Below are 20,416 nucleotides of genomic sequence, written 5' to 3'. Positions count from 1 at the left end.
ACCTGCTTCATATGTTGGTTGTGAGGATTAAATGAGTTAATACTGCAATGTGCTTTGAATAGTGCCTGCCACATAGCACTCACTAAGTATCTGCGGCTGTTATTATAACTACCATTATTATTATTACCATTATTGTTGTTTTGGGGTTTCAGCATAAGATTTAATTTGGCGGAAAGGTTTTGGTACTTTAAGAAAAAAGTTTTGGGCTTCCCTGGTGGCGCAGTGGTTGAGAGTCCGCCTGCCAATGCAGCGGACACGGGTTCGTGCCCCGGTCTGGGAAGATCCCACATGGTGCGGAGCGGCTGGGCCCGTGAGCCATGGCCACTGAGCCTGTGCGTCCAGAGCCTGTGCTCTGCAACGGGAGAGGCCACAACAGTGAGAGGCCCCCCCCCCAAAAAAGAGTTTGGCTTTATTCATCAATAGGTTTAAAAAAAAAAAAAGAAAAATGTTTTAAAACTTCCCGATTATCTGAAAAGTTACTTCCACCTCTGATATCTCAGGCTTTTGTATTCTTTTAAGCCTCTTAAAATCTGAGCTAAAGCATGTTTAGATTGTTGCCCATAAATAGTCTGTCAGTGTCTATTATATACCTTTTGGGGAAAAAGCGTTATGCTAGGCACACAGTAAATTGCTAGGGATTTCAAATAATAAATGGATAGGTAGACATTTATATTCTTTATTTCTGCAATTAGCATGTGATAGGGAAATTTGTTTATCAGAGGATCCTTATAATCTTCCCTCAGAGAGATCTTCGAAGAGATAAATCAGAGAACATTGTCTAATTTAGCAAATGTTATTTACACACTAATACTGAGCTCTGATTTTGGCACTCTTGAAAATACATGAGAGTGCTGCAACTGAGACCTAACACAGCCCAAAAAAATAAAGAAAATTTTAAAAATGAATAAAGAAAAAGAAAAAAGAAAATACATGAGATGTAAAAGATATCTGTGCATTTAAGAAACTTATGAAGACATAGTTGGGGAGACAGCATTTACATGAATGAAGCAATATTGGGGTTGGATTAAAGGATAGGAAAATTTTATATTGCTGGGTGAAATATGGTAAGATTTAGATAGGTAGGTTGGCACCAGATTATGGAGGTTTTGTGTTAAATATATTTAGAAAATGAGCTTTTGAAGGGTTTTGGCAAGGTAAAGTTGTAAAACCATTTTATATTCATATGGTGAAATGTTACTCAGCCATTAAAGAATAAGGTACTAGTACATACTACAATATGGATGAACCTTGAAAACATTATATTAAGTGAAAGAAGCTAGATACAAAAGCCAAATATTGTAGAATTCCATTTATGTGAATGTCCAGAATAGGCAAATCCATAGAAGACAGAAAGTAGATGAATAGTTGCTAGGGGCTGGGGCTGGGGGACAAGGAGATGGGGAGTGAATGCTAGTGAGTACAGGTTTCCTTTAGGGGTGGTAAAAATGTTTCAGAATAAGGTAGCAGTGATGGTTGCACAGCCTTGGGAATTTACCAGAAATCACTGAATTGTACACCTTACAAGGGTAAATATAAGTTTTTTAAAAAATGATGGACTAGAGAAAACAACTTTCAAAAATAAGTAAATCTCGGTAAATAAATCATTTATTCATTCAGAAATTATGATATGTGCCAAATACCAGGACAATTGGCATAGTTAATGAAAATGAAGTAGATATACTCCCTGCTTCTAAGAGTCTTCCAGTGCAGTTTGGGAGACAGACATAAACAGATATCATATAATATATTCTGAAAGGTACTGTAATGGAGTTGTGTTTCAAGTGTTATTAAAACACAAAAAATAACAATAATTCTACCTGGAGTTACTGTGGAAAATTTTTTAGAGGTAAGGTGATGACACCTGAGCCATTCCAAAAGTATGGCTAATTAGGAAGGAAGGGTCTTGTCAGTAGAGAAGGCAGCACAGGCAAAAGCATGTAGGTAAGAGGGCCTGCTGCAAAGGACAGCCTAGAATCCTAAATTCATCTAGAATCTAGCTGTCTGGCTAGAATGGGACTGAAAGTTAGCTTTTTCCTTAAGTCTGGATTTTTGGGATAGCTTGCATGATTTCATAAGGCTATGAACCTTGTCATGGATTTTGGTACCTTTTTCCTGCAAAGTCTAAGAATTTGTCATTTCAAAGTACTTATCTGAATTTTGTGGTATATAACATTCTGCTATGGAGGACCAGATAATCTATGTAAAGCACTTAGAATAGTTTCTGGAATGTGCTCATTAATTGATTAGTGTTACTTATTATTGTTAAGAGGAAATCCTAATCATTTTCCTTGTTGCCTTTATTGAACTTCAAAATATAAGCACAGCACTAAAATATCTTTAAACTCTAAGCCATTTGTACTTACTACTATTATCCACAGTTTCTTATTTTCTGCGTTTTAATACACAATTACACATAGAAGTAAACATCTGCTAGACTAATCTCTGCTAGACTTAAAGGCAGCCCATACTCCTTGTTATTTATACTCTTGCTTTAAAAGAGCTTCTCTAGTTTGAGAAAAACCCTCTAATCTAGTTGAGATGCAATGTATTGAATTCCTGCATCATTAACAAGATCTTTTTCTTGCGTCACCACATATCTCAGCTCTGCCAAAGTTTGACTTCTTCAGAGGGCCTAAGAAGCCATGGTGAGATCCTCTGGAGCTGATCGCCTGGTGAATCAACAAAGAAAATCCTTTGTGTTTAAAAAAAAAAAAAAAAAAAAGCTTGTGTGTTTTGCATCAATTTAATGAGTAACCATTTCGTTGGCATTCTGTTCATCTAGCAGATACTTACTGAGTACCTACTACGTGGCAGGAACTTTTCCATTTGTCCAACAAATATTTACTGAGTGCCTCCTGTGTGCCAGAAACTGTTTTAGATCCTGGGCATGTAGCAGTTAACAAAATGGACAAAAATGGCCTTTCTTCAATAAGTTTACATTTCAGCTAATCTAATGCTTAATATTTAGAGCAGTCCTTCCCTTTACATATCTGTCTTATTTGTGTCAAAAAATTCTACTGGTAAACTATATTGTTTCTGTTGAGAAGTTATTGAACAGGATTTTTTTTAAACTTCCAGTAGGAAAAATCTTTGTTTAAAGTATGAGTAAAAAGGGACTAGTGGGTCACATTGTGCCTGGGATTTGTTTGCAGTTTTTTGTTTTGTTTTTCACCCTCACCAAAATATGAGATCTGTTACTATAATCTTGTGAATTAACAGTGTAAGGTGGTAAGGAAATTCATGGCCTTATTTGTCACTGTGGAAATACCTGAAGCATTTGCTGTTAGTGGTCACTATAATTTTATGAACCATTTCTACTGAGAAAGACTTTTAACAGTCATAGATAGTGATTTATCATTTGCCCTTGTTAAATTTTCTCTCCAGTAAAATTGGTTCTCCACCCAAGACTCCTGTAAGTAATATAGCGGCTACCTCAGCTGGGCCCACTAATGTTGGAACAGAGCTGAATTCTGTGCCTCCAAAATCCAGCCCATTTATAACTAGAGTACCAGTATATCCTCAGCATTCTGAAAACATTCAGTATTTTCAAGATCCAAGGACTCAGATACCCTTTGAAGTCCCACAGTACCCACAGACAGGTAAGTAATTTTAGACAATTCTAAGAAAAAAAGAAACTACAATATAACATTTGTTGTAATAAGTTAGTGAATCATTTATATCTATCTAGAAAATCTACATTAAAAATTAATCCTTTGGACTATATGACCCCTAAGTTTTCTTCCTGTCCTAAGAATCTATGATTTTACATACCAGTAGTTTTAAGATTCTCATTCCTATGAATCAAATGTAGGGTCCATGGATGAGCTTTAGTAAGTTCTGTATGTCCTCTGAAATAAGTATACTAAATGTTTGGTTTATATATACTTTAAGTATAATTTTGGAAAGACAATGCACAGCTTATATAGATTATGAAAGAGGTCTTTAACCTCTGCTCCCCAAAAGGTTAAGAATCAATGATGTAACTAATTACTTAATCTAAAACCTGTGGCAATACATGGCCTAGAAGGAAATTTACCAGCCATCTGTTAATAGCTCATCAAGTGTTTTTAAGGAGCAGTTTAACAAATTATTGAACATTAATGATTTTCATATAGTGGTGTCTTGAAAGTGTGTAGTGTCTTTCTAAACCAGGGGTAACTAAAGTAAAGTTCAAAGGTTATTTTATTTTCCAACATTAAAGGCTGCTTTAGACTTTAAACCATTACAAAATGTTAAATTTTACTAAGATTACATTAAATATTCCTCTTTCCAATTTTCAAGGATACTACCCACCACCTCCAACAGTACCAGCTGGTGTGGCTCCCTGTGTTCCTCGCTTTGTGAGGTCCAATAATGTTCCAGAGTCCTCCCTCCCACCTGCTTCCATGCCATATGCTGATCATTACAGTACATTTTCGCCTCGAGATCGAATGAATTCTTCTCCTTACCAACCTCCTCCTCCGCAGCCGTATGGACCAGTTCCTCCAGTACCTTCTGGAATGTATGCTCCTGTGTACGACAGCAGGCGCATCTGGCGCCCACCTATGTACCAACGAGATGACATTATTAGAAGCAATTCTTTACCTCCAATGGATGTGATGCACTCGTCTGTGTATCAGACGTCTTTGCGGGAAAGATATAACTCATTAGATGGGTATTATTCAGTGGCTTGTCAGCCACCAAGTGAGCCAAGGACAACTGTGCCTTTACCAAGGGTAAGTGATAATGGAAATAGGAATGCTGATATAGTGTAGTTGTTAAGACTCTAGAGTCTGGTGTTGGACCTTTCAGGTATATATCCTGGCTCCTCCACTTACTTATTGTGTGACTTATGGAATTTTACTTGACTTCTCTATATCAGTTTTTTCGTATTTGATGGAAATCATAGTAGTACCTACCTCATAAAGCTGTTGTGAGGATTAAATCAGAAAAAGCAAAGCTCTTAGAACTGGACCTGATGCATATTCATGCTCAATAAATGTTATGTTTGGATACAAAACTGATGAGAAGGTAAAAAGAAATCTTCAAAATACAAAGATAGGGCCTATTTTTAGTATCCCCACGTATATACATATGATTTTCCTAAACTAGAGAAGTGAGCGCTCAGATTTTACTTTTGACATTTGACTAAATATTAACCCTTTCGTTTAAGTGTATGGAGAATAGGCTAGGGTGACTTCCCTACTGTATTTTTTTTTTTTTGTCCCAACAATATAATAAATGTTCACATTATTTCCACAGAGCATAGTTAAATTTATTTACCACTCCCTAGATGATTAAGATTGTTTCTTTTATCCCCCCTTAGGAACCTTGTGGTCATTTGAAGACCAGTTGCGAGGAGCAGATAAGAAGAAAGCCAGAGCAGTGGGCACAGTACCACACTCAGAAAGCACCTCTTGTCTCTTCAACTCTTCCTGTGGCAACACAGTCACCAACACCACCTTCTCCTCTATTCAGTGTAGACTTCCGCACTGATGTAAGAAAGGTTTTAATTACTTGATGTTGCAGGGATAGGTCAGACAACTGACTTCAGAGCACTCGTTCAAGCCAGAGTTAGCTATGTTGGATATTTTGCATTGGTTTGGTGGCAGTTGAGTTTAATTCAATAAGCACTGAGTATGTAAGCACTATGGCTAGGCATTGTGATACTCTGAAGGCCACTAAATCACAGTCCTTTTTCCACCAAGAATTCAGAAATCTTTCCAGCAGTATAGTTCTCATTATTTTTATGGCTTTTATTAATAATAAGATTTATATCCACCATTTATTGAGCACCTACTTGTGCCAGGCACTGTATTAAGCAGTTATTTTATTTAATTCTTACAGAATCCTTAGGGGGCAGGTATTACCCATATTTTGCATGTTAGGAATCCTACTCAGAGAAGTTAAGTAATTTGCCCAAGTAGTAAATTCACCCACCCTGTAAGTAGCTTGGATTTGAATTCTGATCTATCTGAGGCATTTCTTCCCTACTTCACAAGAGGTGCAGAAATGCCTACTGTATTATTTATGGTGTTTTAAATCACTGTTAATTATTGTTATCATTTCAAAACAAGTTTTTGTACCAGGATTATTTTAATGTACCCTGTTTTCAGTACTGTTATATTTAGAGCAAACCATTAATTTTTTTTTTGATTCATCTGGTTTATTTCCTATCCCTAGAGATACTAAAATAAAATTTTTTCTAGTCTTTTCATTAGGAAAAATTTCAAACATATGTGAAAGTAGAGAGAATAGTAATAAACTCCATGTACCCATTACCCACAATTATCAACTCAGCCCATCTTCTTTCATTTGTATCCCCTCTTCCTACTGGATTATTTTGAAGTAATCCTAGACATCGTATTTTTCCATCCATAAATATTGAATTTTTAAAGTAGATCCAAATTTATCTCATCAAACTTGTACTTCTTCAAAGCAGCTAACCATCTTGACAAGAGTGATAGAATTGCCACTTGCTTAATATAAAAATGTATTTGTATTTATCTGTGTATGTGTATGTGTGTGTTTTCTTTTGCTTTTTTTCATTTTTTAGAGCACTTTGTACCATGTTAGGGGCATGCTATAAATTGTTGATTGGTCTGTATAGTATCAGTCAGGGGTTCCTTATGAGTTCTTAAAGGACAAAGTAAAAAAGAGAAGGCATTCTCTTTTCTATTAATATGTAATATAAATACAAATAATATAAATACTATTTGTTACTTATTACAGTTTTTTATATTAGTTATTGAATGTTTAATTGTTCACTATAAAGTGCTGTGAATTCTATAATAGTTACTTTATATTAGTTACAAGTTTGTAAATTTAAATTTCTTACCAATTGCCTGTGCCTTTTTTTTTTTTTTTTTTTCTTTTTTTAATCAGTTCTCTGAAAGTGTGAGTGGCACAAAATTTGAAGAAGATCATCTTTCCCATTATTCCCCCTGGTCTTGTGGCACCATAGGTTCCTGTATAAATGCTATCGATTCAGAGCCCAGAGATGTAATTGCTAATTCAAATGCTGTGTTAATGGTATGATTTGGGGGGCAAGGGTTGTCGTGCATGTTGACTCAAGTTTTAGAATGATTGAATGCTTTCATCTTCATATCGTTGGTATGTTACTCATCTGTAAGCAGCAGAGTTACATTTAGGTAAGCCTGAAATAAATTGCACTTAATGTTTAAATTATTTGGGCATAGTTGAGTGTTTTAAAGTAGATGTTGGGTTATCATTGAGATATACAGCTAATGTTAAATTTACCAGAAAACTTAATTTAATGTCTTTTGAAAGCATGTACTTGTATTATTAGCTGAAGTAATTGCCAACAATCTTTTTATTGATTTTCTTTTATTTATGCAGGACCTGGACAGTGGAGATGTTAAGAGAAGAGTGCATTTATTTGAAACTCAGAGAAGGACAAAAGAAGAAGATCCAATAATTCCTTTTAGTGATGGACCTATCATCTCAAAATGGGGTGCAATTTCTAGATCTTCCCGTACAGGTTACCATACCACGGATCCTGTCCAGGCCACTGCTTCCCAAGGAAGTGCGACTAAACCTATCAGCGTATCAGGTGATCCATTTAACTAATACTTCACCTGATATGTTCTAGCACTGTCCTTTTTAATCCTCACTCTGTTAGATACAGAACATTTCTCTCCGTTTAACAGCCACAGTAAACTCAGAATTAAATGGCTTAGCCAGGAGAACATGGCTAGTTGGATAAAATATGGATTTTTTGGAAAAGTATACATTCACACCTATATTTGATTTTTCACTTTTCTGATCATTGTTTCTTTCTACGTTTCTATAGATTATGTCCCTTATGTCAATGCTGTTGATTCAAGATGGAGTTCATATGGTAATGAAGCTACGTCATCAGCACATTATATTGAACGGTAACGTTATGCTTAATTCTTTGGGATTCTCTATTCTCAGAGTACAGATCCTACTCCCAGTTATTCGTGAGCTGTGCTTTGCTAGTTTTAGCTATATAACAAATTTCTGGAAAAAATTTTACATTTGGAATAATGACTGAATCTTTCAGGGTTGATCTGTTATGTAAAACATATATATAGGACTTCCCTGGTGGCGCAGTGGTTAAGAATCTTCCTGCCAGTGCAGGGGACACGGGTTTGAGCCCTGGTCTGGGAAGATCCCACATGCCGCGGAGCAACTAAGCCTGCGTGCCACAACTACTGAAGCCCACCTGCCTAGAGCCCATGCTCCGCAACAAGAGAAGCCACCACAATGAGAAGCCCGCGCACTGCAACAAAGAGTAGCCCCCGCTCACCACAACTAGAGAAAGCCTGCGCGCAGCAATGAAGGCCCAACGCAACCAAAAATAAATAAATTAAAAAAAAAAAAAAATATATATATATATATATATAATATATAGTCGTTATATAGTCATTACTGCTTTAGTTGCTTCATTTATTTCACTTTTATAACAGTGAACATATTTTTCTTTAAAGGGACAGATTCATTGTTACTGATTTATCTGGTCATAGAAAGCATTCCAGTACTGGAGACCTTTTGAGCATTGAACTTCAGCAGGTAGGCTCTGTGTCACTCAGCTTTGAATTTTTTAAAAAATAGAATGACATTTAAAAGTTATGGATGGAAGCTGACTTTACTTTTTTTTTCCTCTAGGCCAAGAGTAACTCGTTGCTTCTTCAGAGGGAGGCCAATGCTCTGGCCATGCAACAGAAGTGGAATTCCCTGGACGAAGGCCGTCACCTTACCTTAAATCTTCTAAGCAAGGAAATTGAACTGAGAAATGGAGAGGTAAGGAAACTGAACCTCTCAGCTTCATGCCCAATATATTTGCTGTTTGCTGCTGTTGCATGTTATTTTATGCCATTACTTAGTGCAAAATTTGGCTTTTTCTGGTGGATGATTGCTTTTAAAACTTAAGGGTAGAAATAAAATTGTAGTCCCAGATTTCTTTTTTTAGATCAATCATTGGGACTCCCATTTTAATTTAAAAGGGAAGCCCCAGTTTCCACAGATATGAAATCACCATTTTTCTTAATTACAGAGTGATTATACAGAAGATGCAGCTGATACTAAGCCTGATAGGGATATAGAGTTAGAGCTTTCAGCACTTGATACTGATGAACCTGATGGACAAGGTGAACAGATTGAAGTAAGTACTGCAGTCACACATCTAGGAGGCTTTACTCCATTGGGAATTAAAGTACAGAATACTTTCATACTGAAGGATTAACATTTTATTTTCATAGGAGATCCTGGACATACAGCTTGGTATCAGTTCTCAAAATGATCAGTTACTGAATGGAACAGCAGTAGAAAATGGGCATCCAGTCCAACAACACCAAAAGGAGCCCCTGGAGCAGAAGAGACAGAGTTTAGATGAAGACCATGTGATTCTGTGAGTGTTAGACATAAAATTCATAACCAGTGGGCATAGGGCATGAAGAAAAAGAAATAGATGCATTGTTAAATTCATTTTTGGTTTTATCCTATGAGGGGAAGACCTTACGTAATAAGGCAATGATTTGGTCAGTCTGGATTTTTCGGAGAGGAGAACTAAGTTTTAACTAACCAAGTGGTCCATTTTAGTAGCCTAAAACTTGCTTTTTGTTGGGATAAAAGTTTATTTTTTTGCTGTAGCATCAGGTTATACTTCCTCTAACTGATAGCCAAACATCAAGACTACAAAATGGAGAACTAAAACCTAAATGAAGTGTTTCCCTTTTTAAAAATCTTGCTAAGATATTTTTGGCCTTTAGTATATAATTACTGCCAAAAATATGGGCTAATCTTGAACTTGATAGTTTGTTGGCCTTGAATTAACCAGTGTTCTAATTTTTTATTATAATTTTTGGAAAATGGGACTTTTTTAGTGACCTCCGATACTTTTTAGTGAAAAACACATGCCTTTGCTAGGGGCTCTTCAAGTGTGTTACAACTTTTATTCAGCATGTATGGTTACTCTTAAAAGTTTTCACTAAAAGCTAATTTGTTTTCAATGTCATTTATTCTCTCCCAGGGAGGAGCAAAAAACAATTCTGCCGGTAACTTCTTGCTTTAGTCAGCCACTCCCAGTGGCCATTAGCAATGCGAGTTGCCTCCCTCTTGCCACATCTGTCAGTGTTGGCAACCTCATTCTGAAAACTCATGTTATGTCTGAAGATAAAAACGACTTTTTGAAACCTGTTGCAAATGGGAAGATGGTTAACAGCTGAAAAGAGGTTCATCTTTCAAATCTGTGACCATACCATGGAAGCATTTACACTAGCTTTTTATATATATAATATATATTATATAATGTATATTTTTTTTAAAAAAAAGATATTACTGGGGGCATCCATTTCCTGTGGACTCTTTGATACTTCAAGCCCTCTTGCATTAGCATTATGAAAAAAAAGAAAATTTACTTTACTAGGGTAACACGTTCACTTTCCAGAAGTGATTGGAATTTGGACATTTAACTTAAGCTTCAAGCAGCTTTTTATGAGTTTGTAGCAATCCGGTGCAGTAACTGAGCCATTTCCTATTTTAAATGGCTTCTATAGAAAATTAACAACTCAGTTATTAAACTAGCAGGATCCTACAATGATACATCTAGTGAAAGTAGACTTAATTAACTTATTTATTTCTATTTTATGTTTCACTGAGAGAAATTTCCATCTCATTCCAGCTGCTTTATTTATCTTTTTCATGGGACTTTGCATGGATTTTTTTTCTTTTTTTTTTTTTTTTTTTTAAATTTTGAAGAGTGGAGTTAGATGTTCTTACCATAGAATTTTACAGGGTTATATACTAGCTTTCTTTACTGCATTATATGTAGGAGTGTGGTGCAGTGCTTTTATCTGTAGCATTTAAATTTTTTTCAATTTTCCATTTTTCAAAAATAGTTTCTGCTTTGTTAATATTTATACACAGGCTACTTGTTGAAGTAAGTAATTAAATATATAACCAAGTGCCTAAGTCTTTCAGCTGATGTACTAGATATTAAATTCTCCTAAGTTATGCAGAATCGTTTTTACAATTTTGATAAATTATGCACTAATGTAATGGCAGTTTTTTAAAATGCAGATTTAAGCCTGTACATTATGAATCTGATGACTTGGCAAAAGAATCAGGTGCTTTCAGCTTTCTTGAGAAAACCCTGTATGTAGTGTTTGCACTGACTAACAAGATGGTATTGCTGGGGTTTTAATTTAAACTAATTAATTTGGATGTTCATTGCATTATCTTGGTTAAATATTGTTTATTGTTACTTCATGTTGGGGTTTAATTTTCCTTGTTTTTCTGACTGTTAGGTTGATAAGACTATGAACCATGTAATAATAGAACATTGGCTAACCTTTATTCATACTTAAAAACATGAATAATTTCTGCCCTGCTAAAATGTGACTGAAAAGTGTTTTGACTTGGCATCTGAAAGTATGCAGTATGTTCAACCAGCCAGGCTCCAGATTTGTGGGAGGTATTTTATTGAAACCTAAATTTCAGTCAACATTTGAAAACAAAAGCTGGGCATTCCTTCTGGGTGATCTTACCTGTAGTTTGTGTCTTTGTTTTTCCCCCCATTTCTTTAAGATTAGTTTGACTTTTACTATTATTTTTAATTAACTTCTGTGAAGTTGTTTACTCTGAAAATTGTACTGGAATATTTTAAGCCAAGCTGATCTTTCACCAGGTGTACTGTATGTAAGGGCTTTTCCTGCTAGCAAGATGCTTAAACAGGATCATGTTATTGGTCGTCTGAGCTATTTAGTTGTTTTACAAAACCACAGCATTGTATCAGATAAGATTTTGATAAAAAGTTTTGTGCACATTTCCAGGGGCGGGAGGGTTGACATTTCCCTGAAATTTCTTGATCAGAATGAGTAAATAACTGGTGTTTGATACCTGTCTTAATGAACATGCTCATAAGGTGACTGATAAGTTGTAAATATACCTGAGAAACAAAGGGGTAGTTTTGATATTCTGGTGTCAGTATGGAAGATCTTACACATTTATTTAATACTCAAATGTATGAAGATGTTTGTTTGTAGCATAACAGCACAGTAGCCTTGACTTAGTTTCCTTGGTTAGTACTGTACCTTTTTGCCATGGCCAGTGCCCCCATCCCTACAAGAACATTTTATTTATTTCACTCTGTAACCTGAAATGAATAGGAACAAGAGTTTTAAACCATGTTACATTAACTTATTTCCGACATTATAAATTAGCCTAGGATATTACAGGAACGTGATTGTTATATAATTTATATCAGAACCTTTCTATAAATATGCGCTTATTACATTTGAAATGCTTCCAATGTACTTTATTTGCTGTTTGTATTTCCAAAAGGATATGCAAACCAGTATGTCTATTTCATGGATATTTAAATAGTGAGATCTTCCATGTTGAAGGTAATGTATTTTTTTTTAAGATTTTAAAATTGCTATTTTGTTACAAAATAGAGACCTATTAACAGTTTGAGAGCTCCTTATGTGCCCTCAGGGAAAGAACCCTCTGTGCAACAGAACTACGCAAAACATCTTCAGCACGTTCTGAGGGTGAATATATACTACATAAATTGATCTTGTGTATTTAACCTTATCTTTTTAATTTTAAAATTGAAGTTTTGAAACTTGGTTGTGCTCTGCTGGAGGGGGTTGGGATAAACTGCTTAGGTGTTTGCCTACTTGTCCAGTGAAATTACATTTGCATCAGTGTATGTATATACCTGCCAACTTATTGGTATGTCTCAGAACATTTATATTAAAATAATGCTTGTCTTGCAGCAGGTGATCCCATAAAACAGTAACTCCCTGTTCTTAAAAACTTACTCTCTTCCTCACTAACAACATAGGAATTGTTTCTATGTTGGGATTTTTCGGTATTGCATCCTTTATGTAGTAATCATCTTCTCTTTCTTATGGTGTGTTGGATGTGAAACAAAGACATTGGTTCTCTGCCATTTGAGAAGGAAGAGCAGTTTATCTGATCCTTCTTATGAAAGGTACCTAATGATATCATAGAGGAAAAAATTACAAATCGGACCTAGAATGTGACTTTTTAAAATAGGGGGCATTCCCTGTCATTTGACCGTTTACCAACATGTTGTGATGCACATATTTTTGAAATCAAAGGATATAAAGCAATAGGAGAGGAAGTTTGTAATGTTGTCAACTAAACTGCATATGTGGTGTATGGTCTCATAAGGAAAAAGTAATCTGAGGTCTGGAAAGTGGGAAAATGGTGAGGTTTTGGTTTTGTTCTGACTTCTTGTGTTTTTAAAAATTTCTAGTCCCATTCTGAAGACCATGTGCCTCATTCAGATACTGTGATGTAGCATCAGTAGTTCTTTCTTTGTGGTCTCATTTCATCTTAGGAATCCTGGGAAAGTTACTTAAGTATGTCATCTAGTTGGTAACTGAACAAAGCAGATTCCTTTGCCTTTCCTGCCATGACTTACTTTCAATACCATCTAGTAAACCAGCATCATGCATGAAAGTTGTGCATCGTAATTTTCAAGAGAAGGTACTTCAATGGGTCAGTGGCACTGATGTTTTTCCTAGTAACTGTTGACTCTCACAAGAGGATAGTAAAAGAAACCTATACTAGAACTGAAATTTTCCATTTGTATGGATCTGGTCACCTTCACTCAAGTTTCAAGTTGATTCTAAGTTTATAAAGCACATCCCAGTTTTATATGCTGCCTTGAGAAAATTACCAGATGCACAGTGATTTGTAGGAATTAAAAATGGGATCATTTAAACATTTGAAAACATTGTTTTAAAAACCATCTAGCTTGCTTTTGCATTTTAGATGTTAAAGCCCATGTTATCTTGTTAACAGGGGTGGCGTTTGTAATGATCAGATTCAGCATGTGATTTCAACTTTGAATATTTCTTCCCTAGCTTCTAGAGTCATTTTCTGAGCAGACTGTCACCAGTATTGGTGACTAATCATTCAAGGGGAAAGTTGCATTGCAACTATGTATTAGTTTCCTGGAAGAACTTTCCCTGTGTTTTAGTGAATGAAGAGTGTTAATGGGATCACTTACTGTAACTCCTTCTACATAAGAACCCCTTCTGCAAGCAGAACACAAATGAACATGCTCAAGGAGTATCTCATTTTCTGGGTAAATTGAATAAATTTGCTAGTTACTCCTTTATAGTAGTGGTTTCTTTGTATCCCTTTGCTGGCAAGGGAATACAAGGAGTCAAGGCCACCAATCAGAACACCCCACATTTGAGTGGAGTCCTGTTTTTACTCCAAGAGCAGTTATTCCCCCAAGTCTGAAATTGGCAGTTTTTTTTTTCTTTTTTTAAATAAAAAAATTTAAATATCCTTAAACCAGTGGAACACAGACACTGGCTGCACTTAGTACTGCCACAAGCCAAGGTCATTTGCATATATTCCATCAATCTGTCAAGAATTAGGCCTCACTTTATAACCCAAGGCATGGAAGTGCATGCATTCTCTTAGCTGGGCAAACAATTATACTGTAGTTGTGATACAACACATGTGGCTTTTATTTGTACTGCACATATCCACTGTACAGCCACTTGGGAGTATCGTGGTTAGCTTGCAGCAACTGCTGTCTGCATTTATACTGTTTATTGCATATTCTTTTCCCTGGAAGTGAAAGAGAAATGTTTTTCTTGTTGCATTGATTACATTTTATAAATTTGCTTAGCTGGAAAGTTTGGGAAAAGAGGCCTGTTTGTCAATTGTACAACCGATTGTGAAGCTCTAGTGTGAATATTTTTACGTCTGTATTAGACATTTTCTTTGCAAATCTATTGTTCGATTGAAATGTAAATGAAATTAAAGATGGTGTACACCCATCATGTAAAAAGCAGGCACCATCTCTAAGATGGATTTAATGCTCATTTTTAAGGCATATACTCAGCTTCTATTTAAAACTATAATTTAAAATAATTCTGTACAATGAAATGGGGAATATATATGGGAATAAATTCTATTCCATTTATTTCAATTTGAATTTCCAAATTGTAATGTTTCCCTTTGTGCTATAGGAATAGGATTAAATGGGGGAAGGCTAGGATTCATAAGGCCTGTATATGGGGGGAGGGCAGAGATGGAACAATGAGGGTTGTGATGATAGTGAATAGCAAAGAGTGAATTCTGTGTGTTTTTGCTGTAGCACTGAAGTGAAGAGATATTAGCTTTGGCTGTTCACAGAATAGAGCATCATGATTTTCAGTGTTTGAGAGAAAATTGATGGAAAAAGTTTGCAGTACTTGACATGTATTTGCATGCACAAAATAAAATTATTTGTCCACCTTAAAAGTTGTTTGTTTAGTGTCAATATTAAGTTTATAGTGCATTTTAGTTATCTTGACTTCCTTGGTAAATTTTTTGGTTTAACTAAGCTACCAGGTTACTCCTTAAGATTTAAACAATCACCTTGCCTCATGCATTCATCACTGGGAAGGATCTGAAAGAAATGAATAGGCCAGGGAGGTTGAAATAGTCCTCAATTCAATCAATCACTTTGTTCATTCAATATAGAGTACTTTCTGTATGGGAGATGAGGGTGTAGATAATACTAGCAGTTCACAGTCTAATGGAGAAAATAGGACAAATAGATAAATAACGAATATGAAGCAATATATTACAGAAGTATGAAGACTGTTCTGTGGAACCTCAGAATGTAACAGAAGATGGCCTGAGTGATTCTAGACACCATTTTCACTGGGCCTTGAGTAGTTTTACTCATTCACTCAACTGATGAATTTTAAGCCCCTGTCTGTGCTGGTCATTAGGGTTGAAGGTCAGTGAAACAACAAGCCCTCTCTCTAGAAGCTCTCAGGGTGAGAAATGGGAAAGACAAATCTGAATAACCAGCTCAGTGAGCTATGTTCTTGTATAAGGTATATGGAAACTCCAAAAGGGAAATTATGGAGTGGATGGTAGTGATAGTGAGCCAGAGGAACTGCTTCTTTGAGAAATGACCTCAAAGAAGGGCATTTCTTTGTAGGCTGAATAATATTTCACCAAGCAGAGCTAAGGGGAGAAAACACCTGAGAACCTACTGTAACTTCACAACAACCCACTCTGTATCCTAACAGCCCTTCATTATAAATATTATGATCCCTGTTTTGTATTTGAGATGTTAAGTAACTTGCCCAAGACCTTGTAACTAGAAAGTAAATAGAGTCAGATTTCTGATTCAAGTCTTATTCTACCTTCCAAAGATGGCGATGGTGATGGTGATGGTGATGGTGATGGTTGGAACCTATTTTAGCCATAAGTATTACAGTGGAAGGAGTGTTTGAAGAATAGCTTAACTAACTCTTAACAGCACTTAATATGTTCCAGACACAGTTGTAAGTGCTGTAGGTATATTATCATCTAGAACCATTATTGTCACCATTTTACAGATGAGAAGACTGAGGCAGAGACCTTAGAGAGTTTGTCCAAATTTGTCCAATTTGTCCTATTTACCTCATCTAGCTATGTGATCTGATCATTGAGATCAGATCACATAGCTAGATGAGGTAAATAGGGACCTTTATGAAGGACACTAAATACTAAAGAGACTGTTAGGGAGTCTTGGAAGTTAGATGATCTGATTGATTTGGGTTTTTAGAAGATCACTTTGGTAATAGTCTGAGGTGAAGCTGGAGATTGACCAGCAGGGAGACCAGGCCAACAATCTAGGTAAGAAGTGTTTAGGGCATGGCCAAAGAGAGGATGGAGGAAGAGATGGATTTGAAAAGTAGGAGAGCGCAATTGACAGGATTTGTTGTAGAGGAAGCCTACCAGACATCTCCACATTATCATGGATTAAATTTGGCTTAGAATCCCAGACCTCGTTGCTGAAAACAGACCGATATTTGTGAAACGGGTGATCTTATATAAGCCCTGGCGTGATCATTGAGATCAGGAAGAAGAAGAGGAGGAACCATGGATAGTTGATCCAGGCAAAGGAGAGGAAACTTAACTGAAGGAAATGAAATCCCAGGAAGATTTTTATTTTCTTTATAATTGACACCTATTGGAGTAATGATCGTGCACTTTAACAAAGATTTTTTATAATTGAAAACTCAGTAATGCAGTGGTTCCAAACTTACCTGCACATGGCAATCACCTAGGGAGCTTTTAAAAAAATCCCAAAGCCCAGATCACACCCCAGACCAATTAAAACACACTCTCAGGAGGTGGGATCAAGGCATCAGTGCATTTGAAGCTCCCCAGGTGCTGCCAATGTGCAGAAAAGTTTGGGAACCACTGCCATAAAGAATGAAAATGGGTTTGGGGCCTGTCTTAGCCCAGGTGCATTCAATAACATCCATCATCAAATGTTCAGGCCTAGGTAGTTTAGAGAGACTCACTCAACAAATATACTTTTGAGAATCTACTTTGTACTGGGCATTAGAGATACAGTAGTGAATTAGTCCCTAACTTCATGAAACTTACATTGTAGTTCTAAGTACTGTGGGCAGCTTTAGATAGGGCAGTCTGCCGAACATCTTCATTTGGATCTCAAACATTTCAGACGTAACATGTCCAAATCTGAATCCGCAAAGTGTACCTCCAGTCTTCCCCGTTTCAGTTATTTCCCCCTTGACTACTCTTCCTAGTCCAGCAGCAAGTCCTGTCAGCTCTGCCTTCAAAATAAATATTAAGGGCTTCCCTGGTGGCGCAGTGGTTGAGAGTCTGCCTGCCGATGCAGGGGACATGGGTTCGTGCCCCGGTCCAGGAGGATACCATATGCCGCGGAGCGGCTAGGCGCGTGAGCCACGGCCGCTGAGCCTGCGCGTCCGGAGCCTGTGCTCCGCAACGGGAGAGGCCACAGCAGTGAGAGGCCCGCGTACCGCAAAAAAAAAAATTCAGAATTTTACCACTTCACCACTGAGGTCCAAGCCACAATTATCTTTCACCTGAACTGTGATGGCTTCCTGTTCTCCCTGCTGCTGCCCTTGCCTCCCTTCAGTTTATTCTCACCACAGCAGCTACACAGATCCTCTTATAATGTCAGTTTGATCACTTCACTCTTGTGCTCAAAACCCTCCAAATGCTTCTCATCTCACTCAGGGTGAAAGCCAAAGTCTTGTCTTTGATACTTTGTTCACTATGCTCCAGCTGCACTGGCCACTGAGATCTTCACCAGGCCAGCCAGGCATGTTCCCATCATAGGGCCTTTACCCTTGCTGTTCTGTAAGGGTAGGAAGCTTCCCAACCCCTGTAAGAATCTTCATCACTAGATCTCTCACATTCTTCAGGTCTTCACTCAAAAGTCAACTCAGTGAAAATTAGATGCAGAGTAATGGGGGTGGAGGGTCTGGGGAGTGCTATTTAAAATAGATGTTTTAACCCAAGAGACTGGATGAGATCAACTGAAGTTGTTTTTGTTCTGTTTTGTTTTACTTTATATTCTGAAATAATTATAGATTCACAGGAATTTGCAAAAATAATACAGAGAGGACCCATGTACCCTCATACAGTTCCGCCAATGGTAGTATCTTACATTACTATAATATCAAAACCAGGAAATTGACATTAGTAACAATCTACAGAACTTACTCAGATTTCACTTGCTTTCATATGCATTCATTTGTGTGTGTGTGTGTAGTTCTATTCAGTTTTTATCACATGTAGATTTGTGGAACCACTACAACTCTCAAGATAACGGAACTGAAAAAAAAGATAGCAATTGTTCCATCACCTCAATGATCCCTTGTGCTACCCCTTTATATTCATGTCCATTCCCCTCCCTTACCCCCATCTTCCTATCCCTGGCCCCTAGCAACCACTGATTTCTTCTCCATCTCTGTAGTTTTGTCATTATGTGAATGTTATATAAGTGAAATTATGCAGACTGTAACCTTTTGAGATCGGCTTTTTTTTTACTCAGCATAATTCCCTTGAGATCCATCCAAATTGTTGCATGTATTAGTAGTTCATTCCTTTTTATTGCTGAGTAGTATACCATGGTATGGACATAGCACATGTTGTTTAAACATTCACCCATTGAAGAACATTTGGGTTGTTTAGATTTTTTGACTATTAACAAATAAAGCTGCTATGAACATTTGTGTACATGTCTTTGTGTGGACATTGTTTTTTGTTTCTGAAGTATTTTTTGAGCAGGTAAATTAGTGTACTGGGTCAACCTCTGAAGGAAATGGATAAATTCAACTATATGGTCTTAACTTAAAAATGGACAAATTCCTTCAAAATACAATTTACCAAAACAGATACAGGATGAAAAGGAAAATTGGAATAACTCTTGTATTAGTTACCTATTATCACATAACAAAGTACCCTCAATTTAGCAGCTTAACGCAATAACATTGTTTCACAGTTTCTGTAGGTCAGGAATCTGCATGTGATGACTTAGAGGAGTCCTCTCCTCTGGGTCTCTTACAACCTAGGTGTTAGCTGGCTCTGTAGTCATCTCGTGGCTCTCCTGGTGAAGGGTGTGCTTCCAAGCTCACTCCCCTTATTATTGGCAGGATTCAGTTCCTCCTGAACTGTTGGAATGACGGCCTCAGGTTTTCATTGGCTGAAGGTTGCCCTAAGTTTTCTGCCACTTGACCCTCTCTGTAGGGCAGCTTACAATCAATATGCTAGCTTGGCTCATCCAAGCAGCAAGTAGGAAGAACCTGGGACCAAGCAGGGGGTGGGGTCCAGGTTGCATTCACGCCTGCACAAGAGAGAGGCAGCACGCAATAAAGTCACAATCTTTTATAGCCTAACCTTGGAAACAATATCCCATCGGTTTTGTCACTTAGAAGCAAGTCACTAGGTCCAGACCCCACTCGGACCGATAGAGCTCCCAAAGACCCCTGCCTGGTATTCATGTCCTGGCATAAGCCTCTCACCTGAGTGTGGACTGGACCTAGTGACTTCTTTATCCCCCATCAGGAGATAAAAACCATAGAGGGAATGTTTGACACAAAAGAATTATTAAAATTTAGTAGATGAGCGACTGTAAGATTAAAGGAAATCCCATATGGTATCCTATGGCTTAGGGAGACTTGGAAAGGGGCCTCTTATCAAGACTGGGGTGCAGACCTCATTGGAGAAGGTGAAGTTCAGCCCACTGGGCAGCAGAGAAGTTTGCTGGTTTACCCAGGCTGGGACTGGTTGCTGGCAAGCAGAAAGCAAGTCTAGAACACAGGCGAGCTGCAGAGGAGCCTGTGGAGGGAACTGGCGCCAGTGCAGACAGGAGGCCTTCAGGACACTGATTTCCATGTTGAGAGGGTCACAGTGAAATTATTGCTAGTCCAGACAGAGGTTGCAAGATCATCAAGGAACCACATGTGCTGGGCCTGTGGCTTGGGGAAGAACCCACTGCATGTCCTTACAGCCACACCACTGACCACAGTCTCTCCTCCTCCAGTGCCCTCTAGTGAGGAAGCTTATCATTGTGCTCACAGCAAAGGAGAGATGCTTAAAGGAATTCAGTCCATTATTGCAAAGCAAGAAGGGTGAA

At 37.3% G+C, this 20,416-nt stretch overlaps 1 protein-coding gene across 3 annotated transcripts in view; it reads left to right on the top strand.

Moving 5' to 3' along the window:
• The window catches only part of RC3H2 (ring finger and CCCH-type domains 2), a 59,260-nt gene that overhangs the window by 36,117 nt on the left and 2,727 nt on the right, over positions 1-20,416 (top strand). The window contains exons 11-21 of one of the 3 annotated variants that reach the window (XM_019949228.3): positions 3,385-3,599; positions 4,282-4,715; positions 5,306-5,476; positions 6,865-7,011; positions 7,339-7,552; positions 7,793-7,877; positions 8,454-8,535; positions 8,632-8,766; positions 9,020-9,127; positions 9,225-9,373; positions 9,995-19,017. In XM_019949228.3, coding sequence (XP_019804787.1) covers positions 3,385-3,599; positions 4,282-4,715; positions 5,306-5,476; positions 6,865-7,011; positions 7,339-7,552; positions 7,793-7,877; positions 8,454-8,535; positions 8,632-8,766; positions 9,020-9,127; positions 9,225-9,373; positions 9,995-10,190 — 1,936 coding nt within the window. In that variant the 3' untranslated portion in view covers positions 10,191-19,017. Of the gene's footprint in view, positions 1-3,384; positions 3,600-4,281; positions 4,716-5,305; positions 5,477-6,864; positions 7,012-7,338; positions 7,553-7,792; positions 7,878-8,453; positions 8,536-8,631; positions 8,767-9,019; positions 9,128-9,224; positions 9,374-9,994; positions 19,018-20,416 lie in introns of those variants that run through there. The other 2 variants (XM_073806556.1, XM_019949229.3) reach the window with 2 other exon arrangements.

Source organism: Tursiops truncatus, chromosome 6, assembly GCF_011762595.2.
Source record: "Tursiops truncatus isolate mTurTru1 chromosome 6, mTurTru1.mat.Y, whole genome shotgun sequence".
Taxonomy (NCBI): domain Eukaryota; kingdom Metazoa; phylum Chordata; class Mammalia; order Artiodactyla; family Delphinidae; genus Tursiops; species Tursiops truncatus.
Note: the sequence above shows the minus strand (reverse complement) of the source record. Positions and strands in the feature narration are given on the sequence as shown.